Source organism: Lissotriton helveticus, chromosome 7, assembly GCF_964261635.1.
Source record: "Lissotriton helveticus chromosome 7, aLisHel1.1, whole genome shotgun sequence".
NCBI classification, from domain to species: Eukaryota; Metazoa; Chordata; class Amphibia; order Caudata; family Salamandridae; genus Lissotriton; species Lissotriton helveticus.
Window position 1 is genome coordinate 980808273 of NC_136068.1, and position 25205 is coordinate 980833477.

General features: G+C 45.3%; 1 protein-coding gene across 1 annotated transcript in view; it reads right to left on the bottom strand.

Moving 5' to 3' along the window:
* Window positions 1-25205, bottom strand: part of NDST1 (N-deacetylase and N-sulfotransferase 1) — a 379742-nt gene that overhangs the window by 115861 nt on the left and 238676 nt on the right. Inside the window, exon 8 of the mRNA XM_078653600.1 lies at window positions 10327-10509. Within this exon, the coding sequence (XP_078509726.1) occupies window positions 10327-10509 (183 nt within the window). The remainder of the gene's footprint in view (window positions 1-10326; window positions 10510-25205) is intronic.

Here is a 25205-nt window from a genome sequence, read left to right on the forward strand (position 1 = left end):
CTTTAGGAGACAACAAAAGGGGTTTATGCGCCAACTGTAGGCCGATTTTATACAGGATACTATCCATCTTGAAATGGATCTCTTGGAGGCTGGGAAACCTGTTCTCATGGCACAATAATTCAGAAACAATTGATCCGATTTCCTTATGTCCTTGGTACCCTCCAAATAGAATTTAAGCACTCTTGAGGTCCAAGGAGTGTAGCGAACTCTCCGCAGGAGTCGCAGAATGTGGAAAAAAAGACGGTAGGGAGATTGACTGATTAATATGGAAATCAGATATAACCTTTGGTAAAAAAGCAGGGTGAGCCCTTAACACTACCCTGTTGTGGTGAAACACCGTATATGGTTCTTTTGTACACAGCGCTTGGATTTCACTTACTCTGCACGCTGATGTTAACGCTACCAGAAATGCGGTCTTCCACGTCAGGTGCTGCAATGTAGCTTTATGAATGGGCTCAAAAGGAGGACCCATTAATCTAGACAGCACCAGATCCAACTCCCAGGGAGAAGGTGTTCGAACCTGGGGATACACTTTCTTCAACCCCTGTAGGAAATCCTTAACCACCTGCATTTGGAAAAAAAAAAAGGTTGGTTGGGTGACATTCTGTATGCCGTAATGGCTGACATCAGGTGGGACCGATAAAGAAGCACCTACATCATGAGTTTTCCTCGCTGCTGCGATTATAACAGAATCCGCAGGCGGGTCTGTCTTCAAGAACACAGGGTCTGTGGAGGGAGGCTTGTACTTCTTCTGAATCTTAGCCGCAGCGCCTTTAATTACAGCTGGAGTCAGGAAAATGTCCATTACGGGCTCCAGAAGTCCAGGAACCAGGGGAAGTAACAGACGTGAAGGTTGCTCTCTGTTGCAGAGTCTCAAAGACGATGTTGTTGCCACCTGAGGTGTTGACATCTCGATGTTTAGCTTCTGAGCCCCTCTCTGAAGCACATCATGGTAGGGTGTTGATGTCATCTATCGGAGACACTCTAGACAGAGGGCTGTCCGATAGGGTGGGAGAATAGTCCCTCTTCGAAGATAGAGTTGAAAAAGAAGAAGACCACATCTTCTTTTACGATGGAAACTATGTCTGCGCTCCCGTGATCTTCCCCTTCCCTCCTCACGCCTGGGCGAATGAGATCTGCCCACTTCCTGTACCAGTCTCTCTAAGGGTGACCTATGAAGAGGACTGGCATACTCCTGCATCCGCTGCATTGCTCCTGTGTCCTTACTCCAGTGATGCAGGGGAAGGAGCCATCTTGGAGAAAAGTTTACATCAGGGGAAGCTTCCCTGTGCTGTGAAGGAAACCCATGACTTGGTCTGCTTGAACGCCTTTCTGGAGAGGCAGATCTTGCTGGAGGATGTCTAGATGAATGAGAGGAAGAATGGCGTGATGCTGATTACATTACCAGAACCACCAATCCTCCTCCAGACCTCACAGAAGTGGGTCTGGACGTCGGGCGTGCACCTCTCAACGCCGACCTGGACCTCCTTCTTGACGTCGATCTCAGATCTGTTGTTGAACCCGGTCTCAACGCCGTTTCCCTGTTCCTCGACGTCGAGTGCCTTGCGGACGACGCCTGAACATCCCTTCGTCTCGATGTCGAACGTCGTTGACCCGACGATGGCGGAGGGTTTCTGCTCGGACGCGCGCCACCCACCCACCCACCCACCCACCCACACACACACACACACAAATATACAAACACACAAATATACAAACACACACAAATATACAAACACACACAAATATACAAACACACACAAATATACAAACACACACAAATATACAAACACACACAAATATACACACACACACACACACACACACACACACACACACACACATATATATATAGTTACACATATGTGGGGAACATATAGGATTGTGTTTCCGGGGTCCCGCACATGGGAGGGAATATTCTAGTGCTTATGACTATTGATGAGGATCCCCTGGAAGAGAATGAGTAAATCATTTCTATTTGGCTGCATATCATGCTCGGGAAGTGGGTCTATGTGCTTTTTTCTGAGTGTCCTGCATGGAGGTGGCTTTTGGAGATATCTAAATTCTAAGACATTAGGAGCCAGTTCGCATGATTGAGGGACCTGGGTGTAGTATTTATCCATGGTTCTGCATTGGAAGATCCAGCCTGATTGGAAGCCTCTCGTGCAGAACCACTGAGAAGCCTCCAAATCACAAATGGAAGCAGTGGGAGAGGAGGGAAAGCTTAGGCAAATATCCCTGACCCGTTCATCTATAGTGCATTGTCCTAGGATGGGTGTGGGAAAGTAGATGCAGAAGTTTTGATATTTTGTGATTTCTACAGTTACAAACAGGTCTCTCTGAGTAAAACCCCAACACTGGAAGTACTTGTGGAGGACTTCCGGGTGAAGTTCCCACTCCTGCTGAGGCAGCAACAGTCCTCGTCCACCCCGCAAGGTACTCCACTATTAGGAGGATTCTGTGACAGAGTCCATCGCCAGATGTGCTGGGCAAGGTGAGAGCTGTGGCAACTGAGTCTCCCTCTGTTTTTAAAGATAAAACATGGCAGTGGCGTTGTCCATCTGGACAAGGACGACTTTGCCCCACAGATGTTGAAGAAAAGCCTTCAATGCAAAGTAAATGGCTAGGAGTTCTAAGTAATTGATGTGAAGGCACTGGTGTGTGGGTTGCCAGTGGCCTTGGATAGTTACATTTTGCAAATGTGCTCTGCTCCCTAAGAGAACGGCAAAAGTTGGGATGGTCTCCTGCAGAACTGGGCATGAAAAGGCTGCCCTGCCCATGCAACAGTTTTTTGGTGTTCCACTAATACAGAAAGTGACAGACGAAGTGGCTGACCAACACTAGATCGTCCCAATGACTCTCCGCTGGCGACTATTGCTGCGCTAGGCATTCCTGCAACAGATGCATATGTAGTCTTGTGTGGGGCAGTAGTGCAATGATGTCGACCGTCAAAGGAAGGGTCAGTAAGTTCAGCTGTACCTCTGATTTGAACCCGGATACTTTCTTTATCAGGCGGGGAAATCTCCGGCTGTTTAGGAGTTGTCCCTCTTCAACGCCGCATGAACCACATGAGAGACTAGTGGATAAGGTCCTTGAATACAAGGAGATGATGAGGGACACACCTTATACTTAGGCTGTGGGGTTTTAGGTTTAAACCTATAATAACTGATAAAACCCCACTGAAAGAAAAATAGCCCTCACCGGTGAAAACATATAAACACTGAAAAAACACCTGCACAACCACAAACTAAATGCAATTCAAAGAAAGGAAAAAGAAAGTGAAAGAGTCATTTTGTTCTTACTGAAGGGGTCAATAAAATGTTATACAAGCTAGCAGTAAGAAAGACTGGCTAACATTATTCTGCTTGAGTTTTGTTCTTTAGGGATGCCACTAAAATATTGTTTCTTCTTTTTTTTACTTTTTACAGTTTTATGGCCTTTGGTCTAAAGATGCAGGGTTTAGTTTCACATTTTAGGTTTAGTTTAATTATTTTATAAACTGTAGAGAATCAGGACATATCAAACTCACATTTGATATTTGGCTGCATTTGATTCTTTCACTGTTAGGTAAAATGGCTAGTTTCATAAAAATCTTAACTAATATGTGTCATCACATTTACCCACAGAGAATGGGTAAGAACCCTTAATACATCAGAACATTGTTTTTAGTGGGTCAGTATTGATAGTAGGTAAATTGCCGACACCTCAGGCTTTAAACATTAAATGCAAGGTATAGTGACAAGTATATATATCACCAAGCATCTGGGATAGTGGTGAAAACGTGACACCAGACTTTTGGAAAACATGGAATGCAGAGTCACTTGTTATGCTCTGAAAAAAAGGTTCTTTCCAAGTTCAACAAAGATTGGAGTGATATCGTTTGTATTTGTAGTGATTCAGATACGTATATAAAAAATTTGTGTGGTAACCTGTCAAAATTGATACCCGAGCTGAAGTGTTTCCCTGTAGGAGATCCTTGCCACTTGTTAGATGGTATGCTGAAAGCATCTTTACAATCTTCAGAGTAAATGAGGGATGCTATTGACTTTTTAGTCCATTCTGGTGCACTGTTTTCTTATTCCAAGGAACTAAAACGCAAATATTTATCATTTCGTGCTTTATGTGGCATCAAAGAAGGAGTCATCCCAACTGTGTCCCTTAGCTGACGGTTCTCAGCCCAAGGGGCTAAGAATTCTGAGAGAGCCTTTTCACAGAAGTTTACATGGGAAGGAAAGAACGAGCGCACATTACCAAAGACTCACTGAAGAAGTATTGTATGGTGTTCTACAATAAGATTAATTTGCAAAAATCTCTTTGGATAAAAGCAAAACGTTCCATAAACACCGGAAAAACACTTTTTCTGTTGTTTTTTTAGTGGCGTGAAAATGTGTAACCACTGATAACAACTGTTTTTTAAGATATTGAAAACACTGAAAAAACCCCACCAGAATTTACCAAAAATAGAAACTGAAAACAGGACAGCCTACTTATACTTTAGCAACTTGGGAAGTATTTACCAGAGCATGGAGAGGGTCATGGAAAATGATGGCTGTAAGACACAACATACCTTTTAGCATTGGAAGGTATTATGTAGTGTGCTTTTGGAGGAGTGTCTCAAATGGAAAAGCCTCTTCTATTGGACCTGAATGGAGTGGCACTTTATGGTAGGCCACTGCTCCAGCGATGAGATCCTAATATGTGGAGGAATCCTCTGGGTGTTCACTTCATGCAACCACAACCTGAGGGACACAAGAGCTCCTAAACAGGACCAGTCTATCATGTTGCTCTACACTACGGCCTCTCACTGAACGATTGAAAACAGGTCAATTCACCATGTGATGACTAATTGAAAATAAATCATAAAGCGCTGCAGTTCTCAAAGGTCCATTTAAAGAATTGTCTGTTTACTAGCAGCAACAAGTCTTCAGCAATACGACGAAAGCAACTGTCTCCACCTCATGCACAATACCAAACTCTGTCAACATCGGACCTCCTACAAACTATCCCAACCAGCAGGGTATGCCTCCAATCACAGTGGGAGTGCTATCATGCCACACTAGAAGAAAAACTTGACAAATGATAGATAAAATACCGTAATGCGTGTTTTGCATATACACCCACCTCCTATTTTTTTTTGTTTGTTAATATAAAGTACTAAACATCAATACGTAAAAGATATGTATCCCTCTCACTCTGGGAAACACTGCAACAAACAAAAACAAGCATTGGCACAGCCAATAGGTCTCGCCTTTGGGACCTTCTAAGTGTTTAGCCACGCAACAGTTGATGTTGTTGCACCAAGGATATTATGCTGCATAACTAAATACTTATAAGGTCTCAAAAGCAAGACCTATTGGCTATGCCAATGCTTGTTTTTGTTTCTATGCCGTTTTGTGTTTTGAGCATGGTAAATGGGGAGTATTATGGTGTATGTTGTGTGTATTGCTAAAGAAAACTAGAGAATCAGTGATTTTGCGCCGGACAATAACTCACTTTTTTTAACTTAATTTTTAACCCCCACAACGCGAGGCCTTCCGCTGTGCACAGCGGGGTTGGCAGCAGAACATGGCCCATCACACCATAGTCGGGTTACACTTTCAGACAGTCTTCTACTGTGCACAGCGGGGAACTGCTGTGTGGCATTGCTTTCAGACAGGCCTTCGTCCAATCCATTGCAGGCAGCTAACACTGGCTACTCAGAGCCATTGGCCAAGCACAGCAGTGGTTGGCCCCTGTGGGTAGCAAGTCCCTGCTGCTTAATTTCAAACACCCGCTAGGCAACACCTTTGGCGGTGGCCAATCCACACTGGTTGCCAACACAGGACGCATGTCCTTCGGCTCTGTGCAGCAAGCTTTTTCCCTATTTTTTTATGGGAAAGTTATTTTGTTTGTTTTTGTGAACATTTGCAATTTTCAGCACACAATAGTGACTTTATTGCTGTAAGATCGCAATTTTCATTGAAATCCTTCACATCTTTTGTGATTTTACAAAGTTTTGTTTATTATTCTAAACATTCAAAAGCCTGTGGACTCATCGTGGTTGTGCGTTGTGGGACTAGTTAGCCTAGTGGCTACCAGCAATTTCTTTAAATGTGATATTCTGATACCTGTTATGCTGTTTTCTTTAATAGGAGACACTGGCGGCCCTGGTGGTTGTTATCTCTCGGGCCAATTTAGCCACACAAATAGGATGAAAGCAAAATAATAAGCAAATAAAAATTGGACTGGGAGCTTATCCTGTGAATATGCCTTTGATGCCAATGCATCCAGGAATGGTGCACTTCCCCACCTGGGGACAACAATGCTGTTCAAAGAAAGACGAGAAAAGAAAAGTAGTGCTGCCAGCACAGAAAAGAAGAGGACATTGTTCGTGTCTTCTCTGGGCAGTAAGGAAGAGACAGAGTCCTTTTCCTTTGCTGCCCATCCCCGATCGTCAGCAAAAGCAACCACGCTCACACATGTTGCCCACTGCCCCCCTCAGAAGTATTCTCGAGCCTTATTGCTTTACAGCCTTAAGAAAAGAGGAAGAAGGAGAGGCATAGCAAGCATTGGAGAGGTGGAGCGAGGCGCGTAACCGCAAGCTCTAGGCCAGCAAAACAGTGTGTTAACATTTTCTTGAGCCACACACTAAATGTCTTGCAGAGCAGCGCATGCGCTGGCTCAGCAAGACCTAAAAAAGATAGGTTGAAATGCTCCTGCCAACTATCATTAAACACTGACAAATATGTTGGGTAGCATCCTATTACTGCCTCTTTCCATTTTACCACTGCCATTCTTCCCTTTGTCTCAGTAAGTCTCCCAACATATTAAACAAGCATTTACAATGCAACGGTCTCGCCTTTGAAAAAGTTAGAGCTATTGGCATTGTAAATGACAACATTTTTATTTATGTGTTGGTTTTGAAAACAGATAAATAAATGCCATTGTCATTAACAATGCCAATAGCTTTATCTCTCGCAAATGCCACACACAAACCCACAGAGTCCCACACACATACCTACAGAGCCCCACACAGAGCCCCACACACACACACACAGTCACATACACACACCTAGCCACACTATCTATCCTACTACCGCCACCTCTCAACACACATGCATTCGAAACATGCACGTGTTCATGTGCTTACTCGTACTTGCAATATTTTTTTATATTTTATATAGCTATATGAGTTTGTGCAGGTAGTAGCTTGATATCACATACATATATCAGATATATAATGTGCACTTTCATGAAATATCGCAACAGATACTTTTGTAAAGACATGCTGCATGTTATACCTAGAGTAACCCACAGCTGCCTATATTTGTGTGCGAGTTTGTGTGTAGTAACCACTCTTAGTGTGTGTTTTTACAAACGTGACTAAAGGTATATACACAAATAATGAAATTTAAATACGGGAATAATGTTGCAGCATTATATACAAGGCGTAGCAGCCATGTGTGTGACAGTGCATTGTGGGACATGCACTTGACATACATATTTACGTACTCCGGATTACACATAAGGCATGCTTTAAACATGCAATGTTATAAAAGTGTTAAAGTTCGTGTAATTAAGGCAACCCATGCATGAACCTAGAGAATTTCGCAGCTCTGTTCGTATCCCACATTATGTTTTTTCTGGGACTCACTCTTAGCACTATAAACCACTGTCTGGTGTGCCAGTATGCAGAGGAGCAAAAAGCCAATACTGTGAAACGTGTCAGACAGGACAGGGGTCTACTTGCCAGATATGCTCGAGTCCCTTCAGTACGCGCCCGTATTAACCGCTCGCCCGCCCCTTAGGTGCAGGAGCCTCTGTTAACCATCCTTCCCTCTCGCTTTGGAAGGTAGCTTATTCCCTTTTCCATGAAGGGACCCGATATTCTCGTCCTGCGCTGACTGACTCGTGTACGAACTGCTGAGAAATCATTCTCTAAAGGCACTTGCACCATAAAAGGTCCCCAATCCAACTTTTTTACGTCCTCACCGGCCACTTTTAGCACCCCAGGTGCCCATTGTTAACCATACTTCCGGTCTTGACCTGCTAACTTCCGGTTTCTGTGCCGCCACACGGGCAATTTGCCACGAACGCTTCCCTGCAGCAGATACTAGCTGTAGTCGACTCGGGCGCGGCTCTGCCAACCAAAACCGTCCGTGTTCGTTTCACAAGCCGATTCCACCAATTGGAAGAAACGTCACGTTGAACTCTAAGAATTGTGACGAATAATAGATCGCCATGCATCAGGAAAGCCGGCCATATACCAATCAGCAGATCTACTAGCTGAAGGGGGTGGGCCGATGCCGGAGCAGGGATTTGCGTCCGTTCGTCTGAGAAACGTCGCTCTTGAAATGGGTCCTTTTACCGGCGTTCGTAGAGAAGCGGAGCAGCGAGCGCCATCTTCGAACGGTTCTAGTGGTCCAATTTCTCGCAGTATGCGTTTAAATAGAGCGCAGACCTCACCGACTTACTCTCAAGTTTAAACTCGAATAACACTTTTTTTTGCCTGGTTCTACGTCATTGTTATCGGCCCAAAAATAATTCTACATACAGTGGACTATTTGTCACGAGTGACTATTTAACGTATGAGAAGTACATTACAACCAAGTCCCTCAAACCACACATTAAGAAACATCGTTTTAGTCTATTTTGCTTAGTTGCCAAGTTTTCAGATTGGTTACGTGTGACATTTCCATGCTTGCAGTCTACTTATGATGAGTGACATTCAAGGACCAAAATGTATGATACTTTCTCGCGAGTAAAACCGAGCAAATAAAGTGCATGGAAACGGATCAATATCAGAAATGACAACATTTTGAGTAATAAGAAGCACCCGTGGGAGCACAGGAGGAGGCTGCGAGCGAGCGGCGGAGCTGGCACAGACTGACGAAAAAACAGCCCTGGAAAAAAAAAAAAAAAAAAAAAGAGAACGAAACACCCACAATGGCCCACCTCTGAATGACGAAACAAAGGGGGCGGGGCTTAAAAAACACAGAAACGCCCACGAATCTGCTCCCAGAATGATTGCCACATCTCTCTTCCAATGGCTAGCCTCCATTTATGGAGCTAGCCAATGGAAGAGAGAGGCGGGTTAAAGCCCCATACTGGAGATCAAAATTTCTCGCCTGCGCGACACTGCTTGCGCAGTGAACGCCAGGCTTCGACCTAAAAATCACATGAGTATTAAGGAGAAGGGACATTTTGAGGGGGAATTCTTCAGCCCACACTAGCACTGGTCAGCTTGATGCCTGCTTCCTGCAAAACTAGCACAAGCACTCCTTGTCACCAGACAACAGCACTTTTAAGACTAAGAGAATGCAATATAAGTGGAAGTGTCTACTTTTTCACTGTGTTGCTCTGAAGAGTTATTCCCCTTCACACTACTCAAAACGAGTCTATGTCCTTTATTGCTCAATCGGTTATTATCTCAACTAGGAGTAGCTGTAAACTTCTGACTGCCTTATAACAAGCTTGAAGGAAAAGGCCATCTAGTGGATGGCTTTTTTCTTTTATAATCAACATTTTGACAGAATTTTATATGGACCAAATAATAATTGTTCTCATGTACCTTCGACTAAAGAAACTTTACTAAGCCTGTATGTTTCAAGAGCACTAGCCTTTCCAGAACTACCAATTAATTGCTCATCAACTACAGTGGACATACCGCTAGCATCAGTAACATGTGGATAGTTTCAAATTCATCAAAATGTTACAAAATTGATGGGAATTCAAACCTTGGAAACACAATCCTCATTCAACAAGAGCAAATATAGCATTAATGGCATTTAGAAAAGATTTGACATTTACATTTGTGAGGGCACTAACTCAGACAACTCTGTATTGTAAGAAGCACAACTCTTTAGATGTATTATCCAAAGAGCATTCCTCTTTAAACACATCCATGCATGCCATTCCACCGACTTGCTTGCTTATCAGCCGTCAGAATGTGTGTGCACTCTCCCTTTTCTGACACTCGTTCGCTTCAGATTAAAATTTCTAACCACCCTGGAGGGATGATGGAAGAGCAGAAGGACTTATTAAGGAAAAAATTGTTTTCACAGAGATTTTTGTACTATTAGCCTTGGACTCGCACTCTCAACACATATCCACTTATCCAGCCTCTCAAGTCATGCTTTAGTTATACATCTTAGAAAACATGGGTACAGATAATGGACTACACAAGAGTAAGAGGCCAGCATTTCTGCAGTAATGTTTAACTGTGGTGGAATCCCACTATACTTTAAAATGGCTTTCATTTGGTCCTTCTTTAAGCTACACGTGGCCACATACAAATAGTAAAACGACAGACTATTGAAATTACTGTGAAACCATAGAATGGCGTACCTGCCACAATGGATCCTTCTCCTCAGGGAATATCTGGAAGTATTTCTGTGACAGCTGCAAAGGTGGCAATGTCTGCAACTTCAGATTAGTCCAAGAGTTCAGAAAGTGAACCAAGTGCTTAAATGTGTAGAGGCCCAGACGATCATTCCCATAATTTGACAGGTGGGTCATGAAGATGCTTATCTGGGAATAAAGAGAGAGAATCAAGTCAATTTAAGTTGACCAATAGTTGCAGCCATGCCTTAGACACTGAATTAGCTGGAAAGGTTGACTCTCAAAAACAGATCATAGTCTGTAACTGGTTGATTAAACCTTGGGCACTATCTGCAAAAACATGTGTGGCTTAATTTACAAACTTATGTTCAAGGCAGTTTCACTGATTCACCATTACAAATGATTAACAGGAGTCAGCTGAAGTTTGCCAAACACAATCAGCAAACACACTGTGCTACACCATCTACTATTTATAAATGTATACATTTTGCAGAACAGCCATGCATGCCATCACACCTACAGCTTAAGAACCAGCTGCAGATCAGTTACTGTTTTAAGGGGGTTTGTATGTTGCTTCTTGGCTACTTCACACTGCACAGAGACACATGATACAGAACTGCAAAACACAAGCTATACAATTCCAGAATACACTGGGGTTTCAGCAAAACAGCTGAAACAAGAGCTTGAATTAGGGTGTACTCTGAACAGAGCGAGGTGTTCATCAATGACCAAGATGAAAGAAAATTGCAACCTACCTGAACAACTCTTCCCATTGTCCAACCTGTTGTCACACGGAGAACCCCTATCAAAGTCTCCCCTTATTACCCTGGCTGTTACCAACGCTTACTGCCTTTAGAGAGTCAAAACAGTTCATTTAAGGCCCACAAGTTTTGTTTGTACTTTCTCAGGCTAATAGGTTGGAGTTTGGCAATCCATACCTTCCCAAATATAGGACAAGTTCACAGAAGGCATCCTGACACACAGAAAGGCCTAATCACATCATAAAGAAGTTCACAACCTGGTCAGGTGTGTTCCAGTTGAGACTGTAGTGTCTATCTAAGGCAGAATGCTTGACCACTGTGTGACAGGAAGTAATGTCGTCACTGCTTGTTGTTTGCGGTGAACGTGCGTGTGGAGTTGCCTCTGCCTCTTCCCTTACAGCCGTTTCTTCAAACCCACCTCTAAAATAGCCTCTTGGTGAGGGCAATTGGTTGTTGCCCTTATAAGATGAGGATGGAGTCTATGTGGATATATTCTTGGAGCCACCACTGTAAAAGGAGTGACAAAAGGATCCCCTGTTTGAAGGTAACTGCAAAGCCCCCATGGACTTGACGACCTCAGTGTCTTTTTCGATTTTTTCCAACGAAGTGTCAACTGCTGATCCAAAGAGGTGTTCCTTGTCAAATGGTTGGTTGAGAATAGAGGCTTGCACCTAGGGTTTAAATCCTGAAATTCTCAACCAAGCATGCCTGCCTGCGGAGCAGTACGCTTGTATTTTCTGTGCAGGCTGGTGAGTTTGCTGCGTCTAAGGCACACTCGATGGAGGTATTTGGGATTAATTTACCCTCCTGAATAAGTTCATTAGCCTTTGATTTATGTTCATCAAGCAGAAATTGCATTAGCTTCTCTAACTCATCATAATGAGCCCCATAGTAGCGAGTTAACAAAGTTTGAGCATTAGCAATACGCCAATGATTGGCTGCTTGTGACGCTACAATTCGCTTGTGACGCATCAATTCATTTGGACTGCTTATCAGGAGGAGGGCCCTCACCTGTGGTCTGTGAGTTAGCTCTCTTTCGAGCGTTGGAAACAACCAGTGAGTCTAAAGGCAGCTGACCCTTGATATAGGTGGGGTCAGTAGGTGCAGGTTTATATTTTTTTTCTCCACCCTGGGTGTAATGATCCTTGTCCTCACAGGATCCTTAAAGAGCTCATCTGTATGCTTAAGCATCCCTTTAAGCATTGGCAGTGTATGAGTAACTTTCTGAGAGGAACTTAGGGTTTCGAATAAGAAATCCTCTCCTAAAGCCTCCTTATGCAGCTCCACCCTATGATAATGAGCAGCCCTGTTAAGTAGCTCAATGTATCCTATGTTGTCGTCAGGCGGCGAAGGTCTGGACGGATATAAATCAGGGTCATTATGTAGGTCTGGATCAGTGTCCTATTGGTCCAATTCGGCAGTATCTTGTGGCTTATACTGATCCCCATCCCCTTCATCCTATGGGTCAGGTGACAGTGGTGGTGGTGAATTTGTGGGTGTGATGAGGACATTTGGATCAGTGGTTAAAGGAGGTGGAATGTAACGTGGAGAAGGGTTAGTACCCATATTTTTCTTCTTCAGAGGAACGTGGTAATTCTCCAGCAGGCCCCTTTTACCGGCAATTTGGCATGGATATGCCCAGTGTCTGGATTTATTACCCGTTCTTTCTGTTTCGGATCCGAAGGTGGAACGTCGGACCGAGGCTCTTTTGACAAAGTCTTTTCTTTGGTCGCTTTTTTCGACGTCGAAATTTTCCGCTCCAAAGATTTACTCTTTGATAAGGGTGGAATGGTTACCACTACATGCTTCGTCGCCGAAGGTTTCGGCTCGGCTCCAGAATGGGGCCGACTCGAGCCCGAACCGGAAGGTTTTTCTCTGTGCTTCGGCGCTGTGCCCCAGTGCGAGGTACACAAAACCTTTTGTCGGTGCCGACCTTGGACCGAGGGCAGAGGAGGGACCCGAGCCTGCTTCGGACACGGAGATGTGTTTTTCCTCTACTTCGACTTCCTGTGCGTGTGATTCCTCATGATCGGAGTCCTATCCGAAGAGAGCCTGTGCGGAGCCGCTTTGCTGATGCATTTCGTGACGTCGAGCCAGATGGTCACAAAGCGTCTTTTTCGATCGGCACGGGTCACCGTGTTTTTCGTCGTGTTCCGGGGATAGACAGAGGTTGCACAATTAGTGCATGTCCGTGCACGGAAACTTAGCGCGACACCTGGGACAGAGCTTGTATTGAGTCCATTCCATAGACTGCTGGCGAGCACGGTGCGAGTAGACTTAACGGTCCTCCACGAGTCTTCTGATCGAAGGTCTTTGCCGAAATGATACGCGGGGAACGCGATTGAGAAGCAATACCGTCGAGGGTAGTGGATTGTGCGTCAGAGGGAACCCGAGAAACGGTGCCGAACCGGAGCGCAGCAATTCACATCCGAAACTGATGGCGGAAAAAAACAATCTAGCAATGGAGTCGATGTCCATGCGCACTATCACCGAAAGGAGTCGCCGCCTACCTCGTGACTGGAACAGATTTCTACAAACTAACAAATTACAAACATCCGGACCAAACACTAGATGGCCGGCTACCGCACAGCATGTGATCTACAGCTCACATGCCTCGAACACGTCAGTCAAAGAGCCAGGTCTTGTGTGTCTTCCTGAAGATGTTCAGGGAGGTGGCTCGTCTGATGCTGATCAGGAGCTCGGTCCAGGTCTTGGCCGCGGTGTAGGAGAAGGCTCTTCCACCTGTTGTGGCTTTGCGGATTTGTGGGGTTTCGGCGAGGTCGGCGGATCGGAGGTTTCTCTTGGGTACGTGGAAGGAGATTCTCTCGTTGAGGTATTGGGGTCCGGTGTTGTGGAGGCATTTGTAGGGTGTGGGCAAGTATCTTAAAAGTAACTCTGCTCAACGGGGAGCCAGTGGCGGTTACGCAGGTGTTGGGTGATGTGTTTGTGTCGAGGGATGCAGAGGACTAGTCTGGCTGCAGTGTTTTGTATGGTCTGGAGTTTGTGGAGCAGCGACTTGTTGATCCCGGCATAGAGGGCATTTCCGTAGTCCAGTCTGCCGGTTAGGAGTGCATGGGTGATGGTTTACCTTGATTCGGGGGCGGGGATCCATTTGAAGGTCTTTCAGAGGATGCGGAGGGTGTTGAAACAGCTGGAGGTGACGGCGTTGACCTGTCGGGTTATGGAGAAGGAGGGGTCCAGTACGATGCAGAGGTTTCGGGCATGGTCCGTGGAGGTGGGAGGGCTGCCGAGGGCAGTTGGCCACCAGGTGTTGTCCCATGCGGAGGGGGAGGGTCCGAGGACGAAGACCTCTGTCTTCTTCGAGTTGAATATCACAGACTGAAGCTGTGGCTTCTCGAAGATTGGATATTGTGGTTGTGGCTGTGGCATAGACCATAGAGGGATCTTATGTGCCAGGGAATGTTTATCCCAGTCTACTTGATTACGGTACAATGCCGGGGCAAGGGCCAGAGTCCACTTAGCTGCAAAAGCCTTTGCATGTTCCTCAGGGACATAACACGAAAAACTCAGAAGTATCACGTCTACCCCTTTGGGAGCAGGTAGTACAAACTGTGGTGGCCAATCTGCCTCTGCTAACAAAATGTCATATGAAGGTTAGATTTTCCCATAAAACTGCTGTGATTGTACGCTGTACATCACCTTCAATTTGGAAAACTATTCCATATAGTCTATCCGGGGTATGGGGGTGGGATGGGGTGGCGGGGGGAACTTGTGTATCTGCTGTCTCTACTGTAATACAAGTATTAGTTGTGGGCACCTCCAGACAGGGACGCAGTGCCTCCCGCATTATGGTAACCTCAGATGCGCTGTCGAGCAGAGTCACCGCCCAAGTCCAATCTAGAAGACATGTTCTCAGCGTCTGAGGCATACTTTGCTGATAAAGCAGCAACCTCGTTCTTCTGAAACGGTGGTCTAAAACGAGGCAGGTCCTCTTATTTGGCTTTAACGTCAAACTGTGGAGGTAGATCTCATCCCTGTTTAGTGGGCTGACCTTTGCCACGATCCAGGCATTCTCCGCCACAGACTTGTGAACCTGATGTGTCATGTAAAGAACGAGGAGAGCGCTCATCAAGCACTTGAAATCTATCAGGGATCTTAATTTTCGTGTGGTCGCGCAAGTCATAAGTATGCTCAGAAGATTCAAGTGTCTGTGAACCAGCATGCGAACCCCGTTTCTACTGTTGCTGCCCCAGTTTTTTATTTCGCCAGTTCCTTTTAGGAAAGAACGGGCGCCCATCTTTATCAGTCTGGGCATTTTGTTGAGTTTGAATTTGTGGTTGAGTAAAAGGTTTGACTCCCAGACTATTGTGCCGCCTTGGTTTTATAAGTTTTAGCAATAATCTTTGGCAATTCGAAACAGACTCCCAGTCGGCGAAAACCCAATACAAGCCTAGGTCGTCGAAGCACCTCCCCGAAAAGGCACGCTCGACGCCGAAGTAAAAGGACCCGAAACCAACTTCGACGACATCGAAGTGATCGTCCAAAACCCTCGACGTCGAACAGGCCGCCGAGATGGAGAGGAAAAAGAGAAGGCTCGAGGCCGAAATGGACAGTATCGTCCAAAGGAAAAAGGAATTCGACGAACGGATGAAAAGGTTCACCATCCCGTCGAAGCAGACTACTATCGGCGAGGTTGAGGACGAAGAGGAGTTTGACGCCGAAGAGCTGCCAAAAACTCTGGAGCCCCAGGAACAGCAGGAGGAAGAGGGCCTATACTATTATGAGGGAGAAGGCGAGGAAGACCATCAAACAAGTTTGGGTTCGGCCTCCTTGGTGGTGCAGGAGCTGGATTGGCAGGACCTCGACGCCGAAAGCCCGGAAGAGGCCGTAGAAACGTATCCTTCGAAGCATTCGCTGCCAGATGACATTGGCACCTACAATATGGTCATAAAAAATTCGGCAGCAGCATATGGGGTGAAACTGGAGGAAGAGAAACCAAAAGCCTGTTTCCTCTTAGAGACCCTGCTCCCCACTCAAACTAGGAGTCAATTCCTCCATATGCTCGCAAGTGTCTTGAACCAGGGAAGGAAAGCATTCAAGGAACCATCAAGCAGCAGATCGGTCACACCAAGGACAGACAAGAAGTGTAAACATTCCTCTAAGGACCCACCATACATCCAGGGATCCGTCACTGCTGACTCCATCATTGCAGCAACAGCCAGAAAAAGGGCCAACATTCCAACAAACTCAGGCCCTCCAGCGTCCAGACAAGGAAAGTAAGAGGATAGACCTCACTGGAAGAAAAATAGAGAGGAATACAGCAATCCACTGGCGCATTGCCAACTCTAATGCCCTACTCAACGGGCATACATACCAGCACTGGGAGGAGGTTGGACAGCTACTCAAACACCTCCCTGAACAATACCAACAAAGAGCAGCTCACCTGGTGGAGGAAGGCAAGAACATGGCAAACTCATGCCTCAAATCAACCCTGGATGCGGCAGACACATCCAGCAGGCTCATGATGATTGGGGTAACAGAAAGAAGGCATGCCTGGCTGAGGATCTCCGGTTTCAAGCCGGAAGTCCAGAATAATATTCTAAACACACCCTTCAATGGAGAAACACTGTTCGGAGCGCCAGTAGACGAGAAACTGATGCAGCTGAAGAAGGAAAATGAAACTGCAAGGTCCATGGGGGCGTTGCAGTTGAGAGGTATGAGAAGGTGCACCCCGACACGGAGACCAATCGGAAGAGGGGGAAACCAGCCGGGAACGTCACATCAGACTTTCCAGCAGAACTACCAGGGCAACAATCAAGCTCAGCAGGGTCAGCAACAGCAAACCTGGCAATACCAACCTACGGGTCAGTCCTTTGGCAGGAGGGTGCATGGACGAGGACAAACAAGAAGAGGGGGCCAACCACCCACCTCAAAGTGACTTCGCTCCACCAAACGTGCCCACCCACACAACAACTCTAGGGGAGGGGCACAACATAAAAACCAAAAAAGATTTACACAAACTCAAATCAGGGACCAACAAACATGTAACACCAGTAGGAGGCAGACTAAAACACTTCTTCCAAGAGTGGAAGAAAATAACAACGGACAAATGGATACTGAACATCATACAGTTCGGATACTGTATAGAACTGGAAAAGAAACCTCCAAACAGGAAACCAAAAAGCAAGGCGTGCTCAGCAAAAGTACTTGCGCTCCTCCTACAGAAAGCATAATAACTCCTCCACAAGGAGACGATAGAAACAGTACCATTCAAAGAAAGAAACAAGGGAGTGTACTCAAACTACTTCCTCATACCAAAGGTGGACGAAACGTTGAGACCCATCCTGGACCTATGGCTCCTAAATCAATACATAAAGACTGAAAAGGAATATGCTACTTACCAGTATGCATCTGTTCTTGGCATGTAGGGCTGCTGACATTCACATCTGTGCATAGATCGCCGCCTAGTGTTGGGTCGGATGATTGCACATTGTTGTCCTGGAAGAGTCTTCGAAGTATCACGAGATAGGTGGCTCCTCCTCTGGACTACAGTGCGCATGGGCAGCCTCTCCATCCTCAGATTGTTTTTCGCCATTGTGGCAGAGATGGAGTATGGTACAGTAAGAGATGTCCATGCAAGAAAGTAAGAAAGAATGCTACAGCTGCGACAGGCACCGGGAGGAGGGTGGGCAATGTGAATGTCAGCAGCCCTACATGCCAAGAACAGATGCATACTGGTAAGTAGCACATCTGTGCATAGAATGTATAGCAGTCTCTCCCTTAGCGGTGGCTACCTGTGCCAGCTGCAGCAGTGAGTTTTTAGAACAGCCTGTCCTACAGCCGCTTGCTGTTTGGAATGTACATCTACACAATAGTTGTGAAAGTATGTATGGTAGACCATGTGGCTGCTCTACATATTTCCTCTAGAGGAATGTTTCCTAGGAAAGCCATGGATGCCCCTAGTTTGCGTGTAGAATGCGCTCTTGGGGGAACTGTTAAAGTGCGTTTTGCTTTTAGATAACATATTTGAATGCACTTAACTATTCATCTGGCCAACCCAGATTTTGAAATGGGGCTGCCTTTGTGTTGTGGTGAAAAGGCAACAAACAACTGTTTAGTCTTTCGAAAATCCTTAGTTCTATCAATGTAGTATAGAAGTGCTCTCTTGGCATCTAGTGTGTGTAGAGCCCTTTCAGATACTGACTGTGGATTTGGAAAGAACACTGGCAGTTCTATTGTCTGATTGATATGAAAATGAGATACCACCTTGGGCAAAAATTTAGGGTTTGTTCTAATAACTACCCTATTTGCATGTATTTGGATGAATGGCTCTTGAATAGTTGGGGCTTGCAGCTTGCTAACTCTTCTAAGCGAAGTAATTGCTACTAGAAAAGCCACCTTCCATGTCAAAAATTGTAATTCACATGAATGCAACGGTTCAAATGGTGGTCCCATTAGTCTGGTTAAAACAATGTTTAGGTTCCAGACAGGTGAAGGTGGGTGTTTAGGGGGGATTATTCATTTGAGTCCCTCCATGAATGCTTTAATTGCAGGTACTTTAAACAGCGAAAGAGGCTGTCTGTTCTGAAGATAAGCTGCAATGGCAGCTAAGTGTATTCTTATAGATGAATAAGCTAGATTGCAACGGTGTAGGTGCAAAAGATAGCAAATGATATTTTGCGTTGAAGCATCTAGTGGGTTTATGTCATTGTTATTACAGTAAATGACAAAACGCTTCCACTTTGCAGCGTAACAAGCTCTGGTAGTAGGTTTTCTTGCCTCTTTGATAATGTTCATACAGTCAGGAGGTAAGTTTAGGTACCCAAACTCTAAGACTTCAGGAGCCAGATTGCAAGGTTCAGTTGTTGCGGATCTGGGTGCTGTATGTCTCCATGGCTCTGAGTGAGAAGAGTAGGTGTTAGCCGCAGTCTTTGATGAGGCACCACGGATAGTTCTAGGAAAGTGGTGTACCATGGTTGCCTCGCCCATGTTGGAGCAACTAGGATTAGTGTCAGTGAATGCTGGCGTAGTTTGCGTGCCACTAGCGGTATTAATGGTGCTGGGGGAAAAGCGTACGCAAATCTGCCTGACCAGTTCATCCATAACGCATTGCCCTGCGACTGCGGAAACCTGGCGGCAAAATACTGCCATTTTGCGTTTTCCCTTGTGGCGAACAGGTCTATCTCTGGTTGTCCTCACTGTTGGAAGTATGGTTGTAGCACTGTGGGATGAATCTCCCACTCGTGCATCTGTTGGCTGTGTCTGCTGAGCAGATCCGCTATTTGGTTGTCCTTGCCCTTGAGGTGTTCTGCCATGAGAAAAATGTTTCTTTGAATGGCCCACTTCCACATGCTTTGGGTTAGATGTGATAGCTGTGGAGAGTGTGTTCCTCCCTGTTTCTGTATGTAGTACATTGCAGTCATGTTGTCCGTCCGGATCAACAAATTTTTGTTGCATAAATGTACTTTGAACGCTTTCATTGAGAGAAAAATTGCCATCATCTCTAGCAAGTTGATGTGCATCTTTTTCTGTTGTGTTGTCCATAGGCCCTGCACTGTGTACTGAAGGACATGGGCTCCCCATCCTATCAGGGATGCGTCCGTTGTCAACACTATTTGTGGTACAGGCTCTTGGAACAGTGGTCCCTTGCAAAGGTTTTGTGGATTCCACCAATGCAGAGAGTTGTATGCATGACTGGTCACCAATACTAGGTCTTTCAATTGTCCTTGAGCCTGGTTCCACTGCCGTGCTAAGCACTCTTGTAGCGGACGCATGTGTAGTCTCGCGTGAGGGACTATGAAGATGCACGAAGCCATCATGCCTATGAGTTGCATAAACACTCGGGCAGAGAGTGAGTGTTGGGGCTTGAACTTCTGGATCAGTAGCTGCATACTGTTTATTCTTGCAGTGTTTCGGTATGCTATTTGTGCTAGAGTATTTATTGTTGCTCCCAGGTACTGCTGTACATGGGATGGCTGAAGGTGAGATTTTTGGTAGTTCAACGTGAAGCCTAGACTGTGTAGGAGGCGAATAGTTTGGGACATGTGACTGGCACATTGCTGGGCCGACTTTGCTTGTATTAGCCAGTCGTCCAGGTACGGATAGACGTGAATATGTTGTCTTCTTAAATGTGCAGCAACTGTCGCTAGGCATTTTGTGAACACCCTTGGGGCTGTTGTTACACCAAATGGAAGGACTTTGAATTGGTAATGTTGATTTAGTAGTGTTAACCTGAGATACTTCCTGTGAGCAGGATGTATCGATATATGGAAGTATGCGTCTTTGAGGTCCAAAGTTGCGAGGAAGTCTCCTTGTTGCAGCAGTGGTAAGACCTGTTGTAGAGTGAGCATATGAAAATGCTCTGATAAAATGTATTGATTTAGGGGCCTGAGGTCCAAAATTGGTCTGAGAGACCCGTCCTTTTTGGGGATGAGGAAGTATAGTGAGTATACCCCTGTACCTTGATGTTCTAATGGTACAAGTTCTGTGGTAAATAAATAAATAATACCCTATTTTTGAGTGCATGAATGAATAACAGATAGCTCAATAAAATAAGAGTCAAGATTCGAGGTAGTGGGAGTTTTGCAGGTTTATTACAGCATAAGGACAGGATCAGGACAACCTGCACAGGAATAGGATGGCAGCGCTGCCGGGGGCAGGATCTGGACAAGGGAAGGAATAACTTTTAATAACAAAACATGAGCATATATACATAACGCAAACACATAGCATTACATTGCAATAGGCGTAACAGTGGGTGGAGCAGTAGGTGTGACGCGTAGCAGTCGCGAAAGATAAGGGTGAGAAGAAGGTGTAACAGGGCGTATACATAGACATGTGATGCAAACGTAACAGAATATGTCATGAATGGGGCGGAAACCATGGAGGGGGCTATCTGAGGAGCCGGGACCTCTAACCTAGTGGTGCGCGCAAACTGGCAATGACGTATTACTAGGAGAAGCTGGGGGCTATGAACTCTGTGCTAGGAGCAGAGACTGAAGTCTGGAGGGTCGGAGCGACATGTACCTAAACAGTATCTAGTATCTGATGTTTAGAGAACATGTTGATATAAACTAGAAGTCAAGAGGGGAAAGGCTAACAGACTCTAAGACTGGAGCATGCATTATTCTACATGTAGTGCGTGTTGAAGAATATTAAATGACCATTAAATGCAGTATTTCTCTAACATGGAGCCCTGAAGGCTAGACAATGACGGAAACTATTGATGCGATTCAGTAGCTTTAGGAATGCAGGGAAGGAGGGCTGAACTGATAACTGGAATCATAACATACTCTTGGCAGACTCAGAGGCAGAGCCAGGCTGGACCGGGCACTGCGAGGCAGGAAGTAAGTGAAGGGTCGAGGATACAGGTGGGGGCCGTGTCGCTCCTCAGCAAGGCTTCAGGAGACAGGAGCTGAATCTAGTGTCCAGGCCCTTTTGAGGCCTAGAAACGGGACTTTATAATAGAATAACGTGCACACTGAGAAACGTGGCAACGTAGCTTTACATAGGCCTGATATTCGTAGTATTCACGAGGACTGGAAACTGGCATACTAGAGGTGGACACAACTGTAATTGCGTCATTAATCGGACATGGGGAGTACATATGCATATTTAATCATGCACACATAACATATGATGGACGACACGTAGGGACACAGAACATGGCAAAATTTACTTTTCCACATTCCCTCCTTGTCACTACGTTTCCATCAGGAAACATCAATATTCATGATACCATCTATCATTTCATACAGTATCATTTGCTCATCTCGAATTCTCTTAGAACGGGATTTAGAACGGGACTTGGGACTAGGAGTTATACTAGGAATACAGGATGTAGCACACATGCCGCAAATCGCAGGGCCACATTGTATACAGAGGCAGCAGCTGAATATGATCGCTACTGCTATACCTAGAAAGGACAAGACTTTCCATCCCCATGCGGAAATTATATTCCAGAACCAACCGGACCATGTCCAGGTGCCTGGATCTTGGTGTAACAGATGGGCAATTTTATGGAGTCTGGTTATAGCTGAATAAACAGACGGCGCGTTATTTGGAATGAAAATGCAGCAACTAGATCCAATGACTCTACAGGCCCCGCCCCTATCGGCCAGTATGACGTCAAGGACGAGACGATTTTGCAAAACGACAAATCTCATAGCAGATTGCTCTTCGGTTAGGTTACCTAGAGCAGAGGCAGTCTCATTTACTACAGCTTCAAGGGTTCTTGTTAATCTACGGATTAACTTACTATTCTGGACAGGGCCTATAAAGAAGAAGAAACCTTTATTGAAATCGGTATATTGTTCTAGAGTAGTTTCAGTGTAATCGACAATCGGGGACTCCCTTCTATGTCTAATGTGTACTAGATGTGTATTTCTATGATAATCAGATGGGGCTAGAACAACTGGTGGCAGTAGGAAGGCAATGTAACAGGTTCCCTCCCAATCGAGGGGCAGACGAACATATGCGGTCTGACCACAAATAAAATATGAATGACGTGAAGCTTTGAAAATAGATTTCCCACTGTCACTATACTTGACAACAGTAGTACAATCACTATGTCCTACATGTATGGAACCATTATTTCGGACACATAATTCGCCTTTGACTGGTAGTACTGAAATAGCAGGTAAGTCTGGAGTAGTATCAGACTGAACATTCAGGACCATAAAATTCGAAGAATAATTACCTAAATTGTAAACTTCATTCTCTAGATCTAACCCGGTTCTGTGGGGAAGACCTTGCTTGTCTGGGAAACATGTACTGTTAAGAAAAGACATATCTGTTGAGGATGACGTTAACGTGGACCATGCTCCACACGAACCATTATGTGAAAAAGGATAAGGAAAGAGTGGCAGAACTCCCTTCGGCGTCTGGAAAGGGGGGAGTCGACCACACACCCAACAATTAGTGGCATTGCTGGTCTGGTGTGAGTAATGTAACATGCGGATAAAGGAGTTATTACGCATAGCGAGGCGGTATGAGAGTTCATGAGGGGGCAGATCACTAAACGTGTGCTCTGCTGTAACATTGGAAGACTTATTTACATGAAGAAGTGGGAAACACAGATAAAATGCATAACTGGTGCAGGAAATCATAATGCTGAGAAACAATATGAAACATAGAAAAACGATACATCGGATTGAGTTTTGACTGACTCACTATGGGGGTCTATTTTATACATGTCAGAAACAGTCTAACCGTTTCACCTAGGGGAGGACTTAGACAATCAAACTGGCTGACTTAATTTACTAGACCGGAGTTTCTGTTTATACTCCTGCTGCGGAGTTTTCTCTAACAGGGGGGGTTTTGAATCAATGTCATTTGCGGGACAGTCCTTGAGAACAATGCTTTGGCAATCCTTCAAATCCTGGGAAATGTTCTTAAAGACGGGTTTCAGTCCATTAAAAAGTTTAACATGAGAAAGGTGCACCCAGCCCTTGCGTCCTTCCAACTTCACGGCTGTACGGGTGGTGAGGAGGACCTGTCGGGGCTCTTTCCATCGAGGCTCCAGCGGACTTGATCTGTCAAAGTTCCTCACCATCACCATGGATCCTGGAACGATTTCATGCGGTGCCACCTCGGTATTGTCTGGAAATGCGGCGGCAACCTGTGAACGACATGAGTTGAGGGCAGACATCAAGGAAGCTAGGTAATCTGTCAGCATATTACTTGAAACATCGGTAATACTTCGGGGTCTAGGAGTACCCCACATATTTGGGGGGCGGCCGAATACGACCTCGTACGGGGACAGACCTGATCTGGAATGTGCGACCATGCGCATATAAAATAAAGCGACTGGCAGAGCTACTAGCCAGTCCACACCTTTCTCTTTACATATTTTGGCGATTCGGACTTTCAGAGTCTGGTTATGTCTCTCAACGAGACCGGCTGCTTCAGGATGGCGTACACAATGGAACTTCCACTGGTACCCTAACAAAAGGGAAACGTGCTTCATGAGTACAGATGAGAATGGCTGGCCGTTATCAGAATATACGACTCTAGGGAGTCCATAACGAGGGAAGAATTCACGAACCAACTGCTTGGCAGTGGTCGCGGCTGTGTAATCTGGGACTGGATATGCTTCTGTCCACCTGGACAAAGCGCATACAACTACAAGGACATACTTGAAACCTCGACATCGCTCCATCTGAATATAATCCATCTGGAGGACTTCAAAAGGGTGGTCAGGGGGCTGGAATCCACCTTGTTCCACCGGGACACTTTTACCTGGATTAAACTGACAACATATCATACAGGTACGGACTTTCTGCTTAGCTGCAGCTCGTAAATGCTTGTTGAACCAAATGTTCTGGATACTATCTAACATAGCTTTTTCTCCTAAATGTGCTGGACTATGTGCGGTATTGATAATGACTTGAACCATAGAGTCGGGGAGAAACCATGTGGTTCTACCCTTCGTTACCCATCCTTGATCTGTCTGGACCCCTCCTTGTTCGGACCATTTCTTGATTTCACCGGGAGTAGCATGTAACTGGATATCTATGACATCTTGAGTAGGGTCCTTAACTGTCATGCATGTAGTCGGATCTGGAGCATGTGTCATGTTAACTGGAATGTCTGGAGTCTGTGCTGTAAGCTTGGCTGTGCGATCTGCTAGTTCATTACCCTGGGAAATAATGTCAGTGACTTTCGTATGTGCTTTGCATTTCATGATAGCAATGGATGTCGGTAAGTGTATGGCATCTAACAGAGCTTGGATAAGAAGACCATGCTGAATCTTGGTTCCATGAGAAGTCATGAAACCTCTCTCCTGCCAGAGCACTCCAAAGTCGTGTACGACTCCAAATGCGTAGCGTGAATCTGTGTAAATATTAACTTTCAGGTTCTTGGCGTGTATGCAGGCTTGTGTCAGAGCAACTAGCTCTGCTGCTTGAGCGGACAGAGTATCAATACGGTGTGTCTCAATAACTTTGGTGTCAGTAGTCACTGCATACGCGGCTACTAGTTCTCCTGTACTAGTTCTCATACATGAACCGTCCACATAAAGTGTCAGGTCGGGATCTGGTAACGGAGTATCTGTCAGATCTTGCCTTGGTTTTGTCGTAATGTTAACTACTTCCACACAATCATGTGTGGCAGAATTTGAATTAGCTGATGGTAACAATGTAGCAGGATTTAAGACGTTGCAGC